The sequence below is a fragment of the Mauremys mutica genome, chromosome 2, assembly GCF_020497125.1.
Source record: "Mauremys mutica isolate MM-2020 ecotype Southern chromosome 2, ASM2049712v1, whole genome shotgun sequence".
NCBI lineage: Eukaryota > Metazoa > Chordata > Testudines > Geoemydidae > Mauremys > Mauremys mutica.
Window position 1 is genome coordinate 274893308 of NC_059073.1, and position 16605 is coordinate 274909912.

The 16605-nt window shown below is 40.1% G+C and overlaps 1 protein-coding gene across 4 annotated transcripts in view; it reads left to right on the forward strand.

Moving 5' to 3' along the window:
• NCAPG2 (non-SMC condensin II complex subunit G2) overlaps positions 1-13780 on the forward strand; it is a 125822-nt gene extending 112042 nt beyond the window's left edge. For 2 of the 4 annotated variants that reach the window (XM_045003348.1, XM_045003349.1), the window contains exons 26-28: positions 2882-2979; positions 3410-3512; positions 12728-13780. In XM_045003348.1, the coding sequence (XP_044859283.1) occupies positions 2882-2979; positions 3410-3512; positions 12728-12779 (253 nt within the window). In that variant the 3' untranslated portion in view covers positions 12780-13780. The other 2 variants (XR_006576600.1, XM_045003350.1) reach the window with 2 other exon arrangements.
• The last annotated feature ends 2825 nt before the right edge of the window (positions 13781-16605 follow it).

A 16605-nucleotide genomic window follows, 5' to 3' on the forward strand; every position in this document is an offset into this window, starting at 1 on the left:
ACAGGTTTGATATAGGAGTGGGTGGGTGAGATTCTGTGGCCTGCATTGTGCAGGAGATCAGACTAGATGATCCCTTCTGACCTTAGTCTATGATTCTATGGCCCTCTGTGTCAGTAGAGGATGCTCCAGGACTTGCTCCTGTGGAGGAGTTATATTTCTTTTCCTCCTCCTCCATCTGAAGTGACTAGGAAAGTGTCACCTATCTATTTGCCTCACTAACTGCCTTATGAACTGAGCTATTTAGATGGGGAGTCCAGAGCACACTTCTACAAGAGAGGGCATTTGAATTCTTGGTAGGAACATCCCTCATAGTATTCTCCATGGCCTGCAACACCATTCCCCTATCCCATGTACATATGGCTATTTGGGAGTGCACCCCAACAGAAGGGTTCTATCCACTGATACTGTTTCTAGACCCAGGTCTTCTTCTTCCAGAGACCCCCCCAGGAAAGCCAACTTATCCAGCATATAATCATACCTTCAGGACCAGGAATTTGAACAGGAAAATATGCAGGAGTCGGAGGTCCAGCCTTATTTCTCAAGTCCTTTTTGTGCTCTTCTCCTGATGAGGCTGTCCACCTAGCTGTTCTGACCCAGCCAGAAAACTAGGAACTTCTCCAGGGAAGGCCACACACCTTGGGCATTCTAGTGGAGAATAGTGCATGAGAAGTCTTGCAAATGTCTAGACAGTCTGTGTTCATTGGTCCTGGTAGATTGGCATTGCCAAAGGCTTGTAGGAGCCAACCAGATGCCTATGGCAAAGCTCAGCTTCAGTGGTGCCCACCTCCATAGTCAAGAAGTGGGACCTTTCTCAACATTGAGTCCTGGAGCTTCAGTGGTCCCCACGTCAGAGTACAGATATAGGTGCTACCAGTCATCTCTAAGGAGGCTGAATACTTTTATAACCATCTAGTGCCTGGATCCTTTGTCATAACTGCTGTCCAAGAGATGTCTACGCAGCAGGGACTACCCAAGTGAACACCTCAGGACAAAGTTCCAAAAAAGCTTGACTTCTGACTGAAAGACATACTCCTCAGATAGTTTTCAGATGCATAAATATTAAATTACCAACTACTCCTAACTGAATATGACTACTTGAATTGGGCAGTTCACTGAAAAGTTCCTCTCTGTGCTGCTGCAGGAATCTAAGTCCCTGGTGTTAGAGTGGCATCTGGTTGCATGGACCTCTCATTAAGCCGCCATTGAAACCTCTGACTCTGCAATCATGCAGGTTGCTTGGTTGCAGTCCTCAGGATACCAAAGGAGGTCTAAATGACCACGTTCAATGACTGACCTCTTAATTAAGCATAATAATGAAACCCTGCACATGTTAAAGGACTTGAGCCATCTTAGGCTCTGGAAGCCTATATTCTTTCTTCCATGAGAAACAATACAGGCCTCAGAATTATCAGAGACATAGGCAATCCCTCTAATCCTATTATGGCCAGCAAATATCCTCCAAGGAAGAAGCAGAGGTTCCAGAGGAGGAAAACCATATATCCTTCATCAGGAGGTTTGAAGGTATGGTCAAGAGTCTGAGGTCTGCCCCACCCCGTTTTGGGAACTGTCTTGTTTTCAGAAAGCCTGGAACCAGATTTCCAGGACCAACTGGTCCAAGGTTATAGGGATACACCATCCAGTTCTATTCATTCCCTACCCTCTTTCCTTGTCCCTTTCCAGGGATCCCTCTCACAAGACATTACTAAGAAAGGAAATGAACTCCCTTCTGCAACTCAGGCCTTGTGTACACTGAGGGGGAGGGTGTGTGTGTGTGTTGATCTAAGTTGCACAACTTCAGCTACGTGAATAAGGTAGCTGAAGTCGACGTCCTTAGACCTACTCACCACGGCGTCTTCACTGCAGTGAGTCGACTGCTGCTGCTACCCCCTCGACTCCGCCTGCTCCTCTCGGAGCAGTGGAGTACAGGAGTTGACGGGAGAGCGCTCGGGGATTGATTTATCGCGTGTAGACTAGATGCGATAAATCAACCCCTGCTGGATCGATCGCTGCCCACCGATCTGGCGGTTAGTGTAGACATATACTCAGAGCAGTGGAGCTACCTGTGCAGTTCCAGAACAGGGAGTCTTCACTTGTTCCCTAATTTTTTACTTAGATCATAAACTCTTTGGGGGCAGGAACTGTCCCTTTGTATTGTTTGTATAGCACCTAGCACAATGGAGTCCATGACTAGTGCTCCAGGGTGCTATGATAATACAAATACAGTCCAAAACCTATTTAGGCATGATTAGAAATTGCTATATGATAGTGCGTCTGGATCCATCTAATCCAGGATACACTGATCAAGTCCCATTCCACCAGAGCTCAAGCAACCTCTGCTGTTTCTCTGAGTCATTCAGATATCTGAGATTTGTAGAGCACCATCTGGAGTTTGGTTCACACCATCAACGTGTTTGACTTCCACAGCAAATGGCAGACAATTAAATGAGTTACAATTCCAGTTTATTTTAGAGTTTATTTTAGAGCCACTATTTTTACCTTTTAAGGACTTTTTTTTTGGTCTGGTTTTTTTTTCTTTTCTGAATACACTGAAAAATCTTTATATTTTGGTTACTGCTGCTCCTCTTCGCATATGAATTATTTCACCTAAATTCCCTTGTTCCATTCCTAGGCAGCCACCACTGTACAGAATACATTGCTTCCTCTGAAATTATCAGCAGTGAAACTCCAGAGATCAGCCAGTTAACAATCTTCTGTAAGAAGTACATTTGAGATTTCCGCACCTAAACTGTGTTTTGGAGTCTCATGATTGATGTTAGATCATTGTTTCCCATGTGATGGTTTGGAGAACTACCATTGTTGGGGGGGGCCAACTAAAAGTCCTATTTATGTTTTTAAAGGAACGTGTTTGATTTTCTTCTAGGTCATTTTTAAATGAATTAATGGAATGCATTGTCTGTGAAGAAATTGAAGGAATTATTAGTCTTACAGCTGCTGCGTACATAATTGTTATAATCAAAGGTCAGTCAAACTAATTTTTTCTCCAATTAAGGCTTTTGTCAGTAGTAGATTTTAGTCCAACTTAATTTTAAAATGTTCAATTATTTTTCCAGTTAGCTGTGGAAATTCAAAAGTAGTAATTTTTATAGGAATGCAGAATTAAAACGAAAAATGCAGAGTTGTAAGGGATGCTATTAGACGTTGGATCTAAAACTTTGTGGGGTCTTTTTAAAAAAAAAAATCTTTATCTGCTAGGCTAACATAGTCCTCTTCCATATCCTGTTTTATAGCAATATAATAGCATTCACAAGCACAAATTTATACACTTAACTTGGGTAATGAAAATCTTAGTAAATATATTGCCAGTTTTTAACAAACTGTTAATTTATTATATAGATGCTACATAGGAATATGCAGACTTGTTTATTTTTTAATATATTATTTCAAATAGGTAAGCACAAAGCTTTACTTGTTAAGGATATTGCACATGCCCTTCAAAAGAAGCTGACGACATGCAGAGAAGTTGCCATGGAAGAATTTAGCAACTTTGAAAGGTAAATCTGCTGTACAGGGAAAAAACCTACTGACTGAAAAAGGGATGCAAGATTCTGTACTTGTTGGTGAAGAAGTTTACTGAAATCCATATGATACAACAGTGGTTCTCAAACTGGGGTTGGGACCCCTGAGGGGGTTGCGAGCTGTCAGCCTCCACCCCAAACCCTGCTTCCCCTCCAGCATTTATAATGGTGATAAATATATAAAAAAGTGTTTATATTTATAAAAGTGTTTAAAATTTATAAGGGGGGTCGCCCTCAGAGGCTTGCTATATGAAAGGAGTCACCAGTACAAAAGTTTGAGAACCACTGATGTACAGGGATTAAAATAGTGCCAGAATGTTGCGGTTAAAGTTAAAGAACTAAATTTCCTAGTTCAACTCCCCCTTTCGGATGGTAATTCTCTTTACATGTTTTGTTCTTTAAATTTAACTTTTTACATCTTGTTCTATATACTGTAGAACCCACAATATTCCAATCTGCTTCCTTTTAAAGTCCCAATCTCACTAGGAACTGCACAAAGAAAAGCAAGCATTCTTTGTAACTTTGCTGTTTCAAAGCATTAGAGCTGAGGGATTTTCTCTGCATTGTGTGTATTAGCTAATATGGATATCTCTAGCTAAAAATGTATCCAGGGTCATAAACGCTTATTTTAGTGCCTTACCACAGTCATAAGATTCTGCTTTTGGTGCAATTTCAGCTTTATAGGAGGTTGGCTTTAGACCAAATTAGCTTCTTCTGTTTCACAGGTTAAAAGTAAAAAATGCTAATTTTACAACAACTTACATTTTAACTTTGCATATGGTCTGAAACAAAAGTTCATAGTTTTATTAACACTAAAAATACTCTTATTTACTGCATTCAGATAGAAATAAAATGTAATATATTCAAAACCTCCACCGTGCCTAATTATAATCTCTTCAGAGTTCTTAGGATAACAAATATAAGTTATAGCCATTGATGACATGCATATATTTGTAATATGTTCCAACAATTTTTATTAGGAATTGGTGGGCAAATTGGACAGTCAGTTTCCTGTGATTTGCAGCAGGGAGGCATTGATGCACATCTGTTTCGTGTCTTCTGGTTTTTTTTGTTTAAAAAAAACACATTGGTTTAATGGTGGGAAAAGATGGTAAAAAAGAACCTAAGACAGAAAGAAAATATGTAAAATGGAAATTAGGAATGCTAAAATGAAATCTGAAGAGCAAACAGCCAAATATTCATTGTCTTGGCATGTGATGAGTTCTGTGCAAGGAATATTGTTCTAACTACAGACAGTTGATTGTGCAATGACTCTACTGGTACAGACACAAATAAGGTCTCATAGAAGTTCAGGTGCCATTGGGCCCTTGAAGAATACAGAAATAGTTCATCATCCACATTTTTCTATCCATGTCGCAATGGTGATCTAATATCTGATTTGCCTATGTGTGAAAGCATCTAAACCTTTGCTTGCCCAGATGGTTTTTGACATGCATTTCAAAACTATCCTCTCACAGTGGGTGGTTGGCCAGTGGCTCATCTTTTTTGATGGATAGATTGAGGCACAAGCAATTCAGATTTCCGAGAGTCTCCTTTTCTTTCTCACTCTGGTCATACAGCATTGCTACCAACTTCTTTGCTGTAGACATTTCAGCTTGTCGATTGCTGTCCCCCAATTTAGCAAGCTCTCTGAAGTGGTAAGCTCTTTGTGTTCACAAAATTAATCACAGATATTTTTGTAATACCAAATAGGGATGATACAATCCCATCCTATTAATACATGTACAGCAGGAAGTATATTTCAGAAGTCAGGAGTGAATGTGCCACAAATTGCATGCACAGGTATGAAGCAACACCTGTCATTTGTGCTGGTAATGGTACCTGTTTCAATCTAGATGTTTGTGTTCCATTTTTGGAAAGTACACCTCTACCTCGATATAACGCCGTCCTCGGAAGCCAAAAAATCTTACCGCCTCATAGGTGAAACCATGTTATATTGAACTTGGTTTGATCCACCAGAGTGCGCAGCCCATCCCCCTCCCTCCCAGGAGCACTGCTTTACCGCGTTATATCCAAATTCATGTTATATCAGGTCGTGTTATATCGAGGTAGAGGTGTAGTGAACAACAAGGACCAAAATATGTGCATCAAGTGACTAATTACTATAATTCCTTTTACACCAAGAGACCAAAAGCCATATTGGCACATATAGCATGCAAAAGCATCCTTGTGTCCATTTTCTCTTGTGTTACTAGACAAGTCTCGGACTTTTTCATCTTGTCTGCTGGTAATGGACTTTGCTACTTCACCATTGCAAAAGCTTCCAGCAAGGAGAAGTATTTGTGCTGTGCTCCTCCATTCTTATGTGCATTTCGAACCATTTGTTCACAGAAGAATTTTACAAGCGACTGCTTGTTGGATGCCACATATAGAAACTTTTTTCATGGAGGCAGAGGGCGTCCACCAATCACTTGATATTTCTTGCATCCAACCTTAGATCCTGTCTGATGCTTTTTGCAGTTTTCACAGAGTTGCTGTTGTCATATTTGTCAAAGAGTTTGATTACAGACTTAGCTTTGTCAAATCCTTTTAGGACCTGTCTTAAGTACTCAGCAATCAGTTCACTGAATGTGTGGAATTTGGCACTAGCCATCATTTGTATGACAGTCGTGACATCTCTGATGTACGCTATGGTTTCTCTTTTGAATGGTCTTAGCTCATAGATTCTTTCAACTTCAGCTTCTAGATGATTCCCCAATTCAGCTTTGTCTGTTCTTCTCATGTTGTTCCTTCAGCATGGAAGAGGGACATAGGTACAGGACGTATTGGGTGACTAAGAACAGTTGTCACTGAAACAACGTCTCTGTATCTTGCTAAGGACAGGGTTCTGTGGAAAACAATTTCTGGACTGATAACTGCTGTGATTGTCCCTCCCTTGCCAGATTTAAATTTGGTCATATTGGCCATGTCAACAGATGTTTTGATTCCAGTTTTCTAGACTGGACTGAAGAAGCTATGTGTTCCATCATAATCAAGTGCCTCTCAAAAATCTCCCCATTTTTCTTTAGCAACATCTGCTGTTTTCAGTGGAGACTCTTGTACATCAGATGTTACATGCAGTCCAGTAGATAAATTGATAAGCACCTCTGGATGTGATTCACGGTCAAATGGGTTTGTCATATTGTTGATGACATGGTTGGTAAGAGCTATAACATGCACTTCATCCCTCTTCAGTGCAGAGGCAAGGACTTGTTTGTGGACTTTGTATTCATTACTTCTTTTTAGGCCACTTCTCTCTCTCTCTCATTTTGTATATTCATAATATTAAGCTGTGTCATCTCTAACAGTAATACTGACCTGTGCATAAGTGTCACTGAATTAAAAAGCTGGTTTCTAAAATATTTCAAACACTAGTATTGCATGCATAGGCAATTACAGATTAAAACGTTCTACCAGGCATACTAGATGCAACACTGTATGTACAAAAGGTTACAGATAGAGAAGCATTACATTAGGAATTCACATACCTGTATATCTAGCCACTATGCAGTACAAACTATGGGCATGCAATCTACTGATACAGCTTTCAGTGTGAGACTGATCTGGTCAGCAAATTTTAATTGAAAATACATAAAACTGTGGTAACTTGTGAGGTACTTTGACAAATAAAAATATGCAATGTGAAACATTTCATGTTAGTATATTGCAAAATCTTATTTGATATTTTTGTCACATACTAAACAGCTTCATTTTTTAAAAAGAAATATTTGCCTATGCAAAACCAGTACAGATCTTTTAATACATTGTCATTTGGAAGCTTTGATCAATAAACACCACATTAAGATATTGAAATTGACTGAAGTTTTTACTCTTTGTTAGTCATTGCAGTGATTCTGCAAAAAATGACACTTTCTCATTTTGGGTACCATTGTTACATATCACCTACAAGCTTATGGCACAACTTGACAGTACCACATCATACCTCATTTAAACATACATAAATTAAGCTTTCAAATGATATGTGGGTGTCGTGTATAGGGTGGCTACATTAAATTCCAAAAAATGGCCCTTTTAGAAGAATTGCCACACATCTATAAACTTTTGTTTCAGACCATGCTTGAAAGGTGGTTAACACGGGGGTTCCATAAAGTTCTATATTAGCACCAAAGTTAAATTTAGTAATGATCTGGAAAAGGGAATGAGCAGTGAGGTGGCAAAACTTTCAAATTACGCAATTCATTTAGTCAAAACTGCAGAAAACACTAGGGAATTACAGTGAAACTAACAAAGTTAGATAAATAGGCAACATGATTATAGATGATATTCAGAATGGATACATGTAAAGTACTGCACATTCAAAGAAATAATATGAACAACTCATGCATTGCTGCATTGTAAATTAACTATAACATGCAGGAAAGTGGTCTGGGTGTCTTTGGACAGCTTTATGAACACCAACTCTGCCAATGAACAAGTGCAGTCAAAAAGTAAACAGAACGTTAGGATGCATTACAGAATGGAAACACTATAAAAATTAAATAATGACAAAAAATGGCACATCCTCAACTAGAAGACTGTTTTCAGTTCTGGTAATGTTTTTTCCAAAAACAAACAAACCAAAATAAATAAAAGCAGCAAAGAGTCTTGTGGCACCTTATAGACTAACAGACGTTTTGGAGCATGAGCTTTCGTGGGTGAAATAAATAAATGAAATAATAGCAAGCATGGGAAAACATTCATGTGAAGAGAATTAAAAGATTAGGACTATTTAGAGAGACCGATGGGGTGACATGATCTGGTACACCAAATTATATGTGGTAAGGAGACTGTCCTGTTTATACTTTTTTTTTTTTTTTTTTTTGGTAATGTACAAACAAGGGAACGTTTAATGAATTTCAAAGGCAGAGATTTTAATTGTGATAAAAAGAAATACTTTTTCACAAAACACAGTTATACTGTCCCACATGCTATCATTGAGAGCTTAACAGAGTTTAAGAAAAGATTAAATATTGGTAAAGATAGTAAGAACATCCACAATCTCATTAGATTAAAAAAAAAATCTTAAGGATTTGGAAAGATATATAAACTCATGCTTCAGGGCATAATCCACTAACTGCAAAAGGGTTAGGAAGAAATTTACCAATGGGCTGGTTATATTCCATAATTGCCCACTTCTATTGGCTGGTTCTTGCACCATCCTTAAAAGGTTTTGGTACTGGCTGCTATCAGAGAAAGGATGCTGGATGATAATGGACCACTAGTCTCATTGTGTACTGTAATGACTCACATGCAATTATATTTTGATTGCAACGTGCCTTAAGAACATAAGAATGGCCATCCATACTGGCTCAGACAAAAGGTCCATCCAGCCCAGTATCCTGTCTACTGACTGGCCAATGCCAGGTGCCCCAGAGGCAGTGAACCTAACAGTGATCCAGTGATCTCTGTTCTGCCATCCATCTCCACCCTCTGACAAACAGAGGCTAGGGACACCATTCCTTACCCATCCTGGCTAATAGCCATTAATGGACTTAACCTCCATGAATTTATCTAGTTCTCTTTTAAACCCTGTTACAGTCCTAGTCTTCACAACCTCCTCAGGCAAGGAGTTCCACAGGTTGACTGTGCGCTGTGTGAAGAACTTCCTTTTATTTGTTTTAAACCTGCTGCCCATTAATTTCATTTGGTGGCCCCTAGTTCTTATATTATGGGAACAAGTAAATAACTTTTCCTTATTCACTTTCTCCACACCACTCCTCTGCCTTATTTTGGTAAACAGCAATTTTCTTTTAATTATTACATCTTTCTCATTCTGTTTGGCCAGAGGAAAACTTGTAGTCAAAATTGTCTGCAAATTAGTCCACAGCTCATTATATGGTCAGATAATGTACTAATTTATATATGCTAACATCAGCTATAATAAATTTACTCTTCTCAAAGCTTAATTTATTACTTTTTACATCTGTTTACATTATTTTAAAATGTCAGCCCTTTGGGAATTACAGTAACTCCTCACTTAACGTTGTTTCAAAGTTACGTCGCTGCTCCATTAGGGAACATACTCGTTTAAAGTTGTGCAATGCTCCCTTATAATGTCATTTGGCTGACCTTTACAAGGGAGCATTGCACAAGTTCCTCTTCTCTGCCTCCTCCCTCTCCCTTCCTCCCTCCCAGTGCTTCCCCCACCGCCAAACAGCTGTTTCTGGGAGGGAGGATTTTCTGGGTGGGAGCGAGCAGGGAAGCTGCCCCCCTTCACCCCCAGCAGGCAGGGCCACCCAGAACATAGGGGCTGCAGGGCCCTGGGCTCAGGTGGCCACGGGGCCCTGGCCTGCAGCTCTAAAGCCCCTTTCAGAATGCGGCCCTGCGAGCACGGGCTGGAGGACTCAGAAGGAGCAGGGGCAGCCACGCAGCCAGCGGCTGCAGAGCAGCAGCCTTTCTCTCCGTCTGCTGGCTGCGCAGCTGCCCCTGGTCCTCCTGAGTCCTCCGGCCTGTGGAGGAGCAGGGGCGGCCGGTGGCCGGAAAGAAGTGGCTCTTTCCCCTTCAAAGCGCCTCCCAGAATCACAGCTCCGAGAATCAGCAGAGCCACCTTCACACCCCCTGCACCAAACAGGAACTACCCCAGGTAAATGTTCTGCACCTCCTGCCTGCTCCAGCCCTGAGCCTCCTCCCACACCCCAACCCTGAGCGCTCTCCCGCACCTAACTCCCTCCCAGACTCCAACCCCCACCCTGAGCGCCCTCCTGCACCCTAACTCCCTTCCAGACCCTGCACCTTAAGCCCCAGGGGTAAGCCAGGGGCACCTCCCCACCACAGTACAGTACTGTACAGTATATAATGCCTTTTGTCTGCCCCCCAATAATTTCCTTAGAACCTAATCCCCCGCGTTTACATTAAATCTTATGGGAAAATTGGATTTGTTTAACATAGTTTCACTTAAAGTTGCATTTGTCAGGAACGTAACTACAACGTTAAGTGAGGCGTTACTGTAGTTTATCCCTGGTGGATGGAGCCTGGGATCTGACTAAATTTCCAAGGGATTTTGCATGCTGCCCCAGCCTTTTAAGTTTGGGCATCGGGCACCAGTAAGAAATATGTAGAGGTCTTCTATATTGGAGTACCTCAGGTGCTGCCCTTAAATCAGAAATTAGTTCACTATACCAGAAGTACACGTTTTTCTAATTACTAGAATCTAGTCTTCTCTGCTCAAGTGAACTAGCAGTTTCAGTTGACAGTTAAAAGCGAATATTATGGATTTTTCCATTCAACAAATAAGCTATGAAATATTATATTATTTATATTTATATATAATCATATTTGCTTAGTATGATCAGCATTTCAGTATCTGGGCACTGAAATTAAACCTATTTAACTTTTATGCTGAAACATTTAATGTTGTCCTCACGTTATCATATTAGATGTCTTTCCAAACCCTTCATTGCTCTGTCATTGAAGTGCTAATTAAAGAGAACTTGCAAATAGTTTCTCACTATTTGTGTAGGATTTCCTGCAGCATACTCAAAATAGTAAAGGTAAAGAGCATTTAGTACAATTGACTTTAAATTTACCTTGTTTTTTTCTCTTTTGGTGCCTTACAGTCATTCTGAGTTCTGTTATGGTTGGACGTCCATTAGCTTAGGGCATGATGAGTCTCTCAGTGAAGGGACATTTCAGTTTAATGATCTAAAGCCAAACAAAATATTAAATAAAATTCCTGAATTGTTCCTTGTATGTTTGCTCTTCGGGCAATACTTAAGTTAGTGACTAGCATTGCTAATATAGGGCATCCTTAGAATCTTACAAATAACTAACATTGCAAATATTGGAGAAATGATGCATGGAAAATAAAGTTGACAGTTTGTCACAATATGAATTCAAGCATCAGGAAATCAAATCTACAAAGATAAATGTTGCATTAGTGTTTGGTGATAAGCCAGACGCCCTGACTATGGTCTTCTGAGGACAGTTTAAGGCTGGGTGAGTATGAGAAGTTCTGTGGGAGAGTGCAACCGCAGAGGCAATGGTGGATGAGGAATGCAAGAAAATGGAGTGTGATAGATTAAAACAGGGGTAGGCAACCTATGGCACGCGTGTCGAAGGCGGCACGCAAGCTGATTTTCAGTGGCACTCACACTGCCTGGGTCCTGGCCACCAGTCCAGGGGGCTCTGCATTTTAATTTAATTTTAAATGAAGCTTCTTAAACATTTTTAAAACCTTATTTACTTTACATACAATAATAGTTTAGTTATATATTATAGACTTATAGAAAGAGACCTTCTAAAAACTGTTAAATGTATTACTGGCACGCGAAACCTTAAATTAGAGTGAATAAATGAAGACTCGGCACAGCACTTCTGAAAGATTGCCAACCCCTGGATGAAAAGCTTGGGGATAGCAGTTATCTTTTTTGAGATGCTGTAAGGATTCCAGTGCAGGGGTGGGAATGTTGTTGAGGATAGTACACATGCTGACGTGACAGATGGGTGGCTGTTAGTACCAAGGATAAAGATGCAGGAAGATCAGCACTAGGGAAAACAAATTCCGGAGAAAGAGGAGAATGGAGAAATTATGTGGATTGGCAGGGAATGGGGAAAATGAGTGACCATAAGAGGAGGAAATAGGGGAGTTGAGAGCAGAGAAGAAAAAGGGAAATGAGGAAGGGGCAAGACTGGACTTCAGAAGATTAATGCTGTGTATGTGAAGTAAGATGGCAGAGGTAGAAAAGGGCAGTAAACCAAATATTCAGAGAAGTAAATGAACAGTGATTTAAATATGTAGAAGGTCAAATACTAAGAAACAGTACCAATACGGTATTTTAAAAATATTTAAATAGAGACTCTAATTGTTCTTCCTTATACCTTTTTGAAAGTAGAGAACAAATTAGATCATATTTAAAGCTTGTAAAAAAGGGGGAAAATTCAGGCTTTTATTCAAATTTAAAACTTTTTTTTCAGTTTTAAAATTAAAGATTTGATCCTCTGTAGCTATACTGTATCTATAATCCTCTGTAGCTATACTGTAATCTATAATCATTCAAAGAGATGAATGGAAATGCTGAGCAAGATTGTTCCTCTTAAATGTAATCCAATAAAACAACTTCTTTAATTCCTTAAACTAGTGGTGTGTAACTTCTCAAAGAAATAAGGGAGTAGCTATTTACTGAAAAGCAAATAGGCAAAGGTGTTCCTTTTGCATGTCTTATTCAGCTGCTCACTGATTTCTCTGATTTCAGAACCCTGTATGAATCATCTGTGAAAATTTTGGAGGACATCTTGAATCCTTGACTGTACCGCTGCCTTCAACTCATGAAAAATAGAAAGAAGGAAGATGTATTGTTTTTTATAAAGCCAAGCAATATGTTACCTTGAAAAACATATTTAATATAATAGTGAATTGTTGGAATGCTTGTATTATGCTAGCTTATACTTTGTACGTACGTACATACATTGAAAGTCTTAGCAAGAAAATGAATGACTTTTAAAAACAAATCAGTTTTATATTCTTTTCATATTTAAAACAATTGTGCAAAAGCTTTTTTTAAAGTATGCAGACATGTTTTGTATATACATAGATAATGTATTATTAAAGATTTTGGAATGGCTATGAGGAGGGGCTTGTAGATGTATTCCAAGTATTTTGTGTGAAATAAAATCAAAACCTTTTTATATTTTTATATTTATAAGTGAGTAACGTCTCTAGATTTCAGCTCTTTGGTTGCAAGTTTTCCATAATACTATGCAAAAGTAATACACAAATATTTTGAACAAATTAGATACAAATAGATATGGATCTTGACAAGGAAGGGTGCATGTATTTTCAGAGTTATGTCAAAGTTTAGTTGCAGCTACACTGATTTAAAAACTGTCAAAGTTTTAGAAATAAAGAGGTAAGATAACTTGGGTTGTTTGATTAAGGAGAATTATTACCTTTTGGCAAACTGAATTCTAATACAAATATAAAAACTTTGCACCAAAAAACCTGAATGTTAACACGTACATACAGTTTACTAATCTATGCCCTGTTTGTGTAGGAGTGTAATTAGTGTGTAGAATCACTTCTGATATTTTGTTGTCTGAAAGTGCGCCGAAACAATGCTGATGACCCACTCAAATCTTCAATAATTATGTAGAATTTTGCATAAAAGACAGATTCCACTTGCATATGGGCCAAGTTTTTCCTTTAATATGCATACATAATTCCCATAGATGATAATGGGAGAAATTGGATATAAAGTTGTGATGTAAAGACAGTACCTGATAGCCTAATGCCCTAAGAAGATTTCACACCTCACTATCTTGATTTAGTAGTTTTATCTATGCTGTAAAGTGATTAAGTGCTACTCTAGTTTCTAATTATACTGATAGTTTTGTTAATGACAATCAAAATGTATATTGATTGGAGTTGAAGCTGAGCCATCAATGGAAAATTGTAGGGGGGAAAATCACTTGCACTAGAACTGTTACTACAGCACAAACATGTTACACTTTACCAAACAAAGCAGGGCAAGATAGTCAGTTCTTATATGGGATATATCCAAAGTACACCCAATGCTGGTGGTGATTATTCAGTAGATGGCACTGTCAGTACTGAACCAAACCTATAATGCTAGAAGTCACTGCTGAAATTGTCATCCTTTTTGGGTGAGTAACAAAATAGAGCTCCTGATGATAATCCTGAGAACGCTGAAAAGTAAAACTTATTTTGACTATGTGCTGCTTTAAACAATTCTCTGGAAATGGCATGTTGGCTAAGAGAAGCAAGACATGAAACACATCCTCCAGTTTACTTAAAAACTAGTTTTACACATTTAGAGTATTTAGTAAAAAACCAAAATTCAGTAGGGATGGGATGAAGAGGAGAAGTGGGTCAGGTCAGATATTAACATTATGAAAGTAGTTTAGTAGCTCTGTATATCATGTAGGTTTTTTTTAGGAATATTTCACTCTTCCTCATTCAAAAACCCTATGTATTCTCCTTTTTAACCCCCAGGCTTCACATTGCAACTTGAACTGTGGATCAACTCCAATCTCTCCAACTTGATTCCACCTTCTTGTGAACTGAAATCCTATTAGAACAGTGGTTCCCAAACTGGGACACACCTCCCTAGGGGGGGCGTGGTGAGGCCCAAGCCTTCGCTCCCAGGGGGCGGGAAGGGATCATCACCCAGCCCTGCTCTGCCGCAAGCTCCACTCCAGCCCCACCCCCAACTGCAGGTCTGGCCTCAGCCACCAGCTCCTGGCCCTGCTCCCAGCCATGACCCAGGGCTTCCAGGCCTGGGGGGTGTGCGGACCAGGTAAGGGGGAAGTACGGGCAAAAAAGTAGGGGGGACCACTGTGTTAAAAGTACTTTGACATTTTTTCCTTCATACTGTTCCCAACGACTGTTACGTTCTCCTTAACTATAATTCTTTCTTCTAATAAGAAAGAGTAATATCTTAACCACTTGGGCACTACAATATTTTTTACTTCAATGGAGTAGTGGGAGATTTAATTAAGTGCTTTGAGATCCTTGGATGAAAGGATCTCCTAAGTGCAGTGATAATTTTTAAATGATTGTTTCTTATACTATTATCTTAGGGCTTGTCTACACTACAAAATTAAGTTGACTTTATCTAATTTGACCTTGAGCCCCCAAATTAATGAAGTTGATTGTGCATGGGCACACCATGCTCATTGTCTCGATGGAGCGTGTCCTCACTAACAGTTCCTGAATTATTGCACAAAGCAGTGCATTGTGGGTAGCTATCCCAAAAAAATGCAACTTGCCACAGTGTGTTTTGGGAAGTTTGTGCAATGCCTCATGAAACCAAAACACTCGCAGTGGAGAATGGGAACATTCCATCGGCATCCCATGATGCAATGTGCTCCCTCCCTCATGTCAACAGCAAATAACCCAGTAGTTTTCACACATTAAAACCGCTGCCAATATGTCATAACCCCAGAAGCATGGAGCTTGCTCAGTAGTGCACTCGCTGTGAGCATCTCAAACACCTCGTGCGTTCTGCAGTATTTCCAGAGCCAATGTAGGGTCTGCTGCACGGAACATAGTGATGTCCCGCAAGCAGCCCTGCTGCAAGCCATTGAAAAAAACAATTCACAATTGCTGCTGGCAATCACAGAGCAGCTGCATTCTCCTGAGCGCTGTTTCTGGTCCCTTGAAACAAGCACTGAGAGGTGGGACTGCATCGTTTTGCAGGTATAGGATGATGAGCAGTGTCTGCAGAACTTTTGAATGCGGAAGGCCACCTTCCAGGAACTTTATGCAGAGCTTTCCCCTGCCCTGCAGTTCAGCAACACACAAATGAGAGCTACTCAGACAGTGGAGAAACGAGTGGTGATTGCTATTTGGAAGATTGATACCACACAGTTACTGGTCCGTGGAGAATCAATTTGGAGTAGGTAAATCAACCATGGGAGCTGCTGTGCTCCAAGTGTGCAGGGCCATTAATCAACTTCTGCTACGAAGGGTAGCGAGTCTTGGAAATGTGCAGGACATAGTGGATGGTTTTGCTGTGATGCAGTTCCCTAATTGCGGTGGGGTGCCAAGATGGGGATATGCATGCCACCTGGCACCAGACCACCTTGCCAAAGAGTACATAAACTGAAAAGGGATACTTTTCAATGGTGTTGCAAGCACTGGTGGATCACAGGGCATTTCATCGACATCAACGTTGTCGGGAAAGGTTCATGACCCGCGCATCTTTAGGAAGTTGGATCTGTTTAAAAAAGCTGCAATCTGGGACTTTCTTTCCAGACCACAAAATTAACATTGACAATGCTAAAATGCCTACAGTTATCCTGGGGGACCCAGCCTACCCCTTGTTCCCATGGCTCATGAAGCCATACACCTGCTATCTGCACAGCAGTAAGGAACGGTTCAACTATAGGCTTAGCAAGTGCAGAATGGTGGTTGAATGTGCCTTTGGTCATTTGAAGGGGCGCTGTAGAAGTCTGCTAACAAGGTTGGACCTTAGTGAAGAGATCCTCCCCCTGGTTATAGCTGCCTGCTGTGTGCTCCATAGTATCTGGAAAAAAGGGGGGCAGTTGAGACAGGTCATATGGCAGCCATTTTTGAGCAGCTAGACACCAGGGCAATAAGAAGAGCACAGCA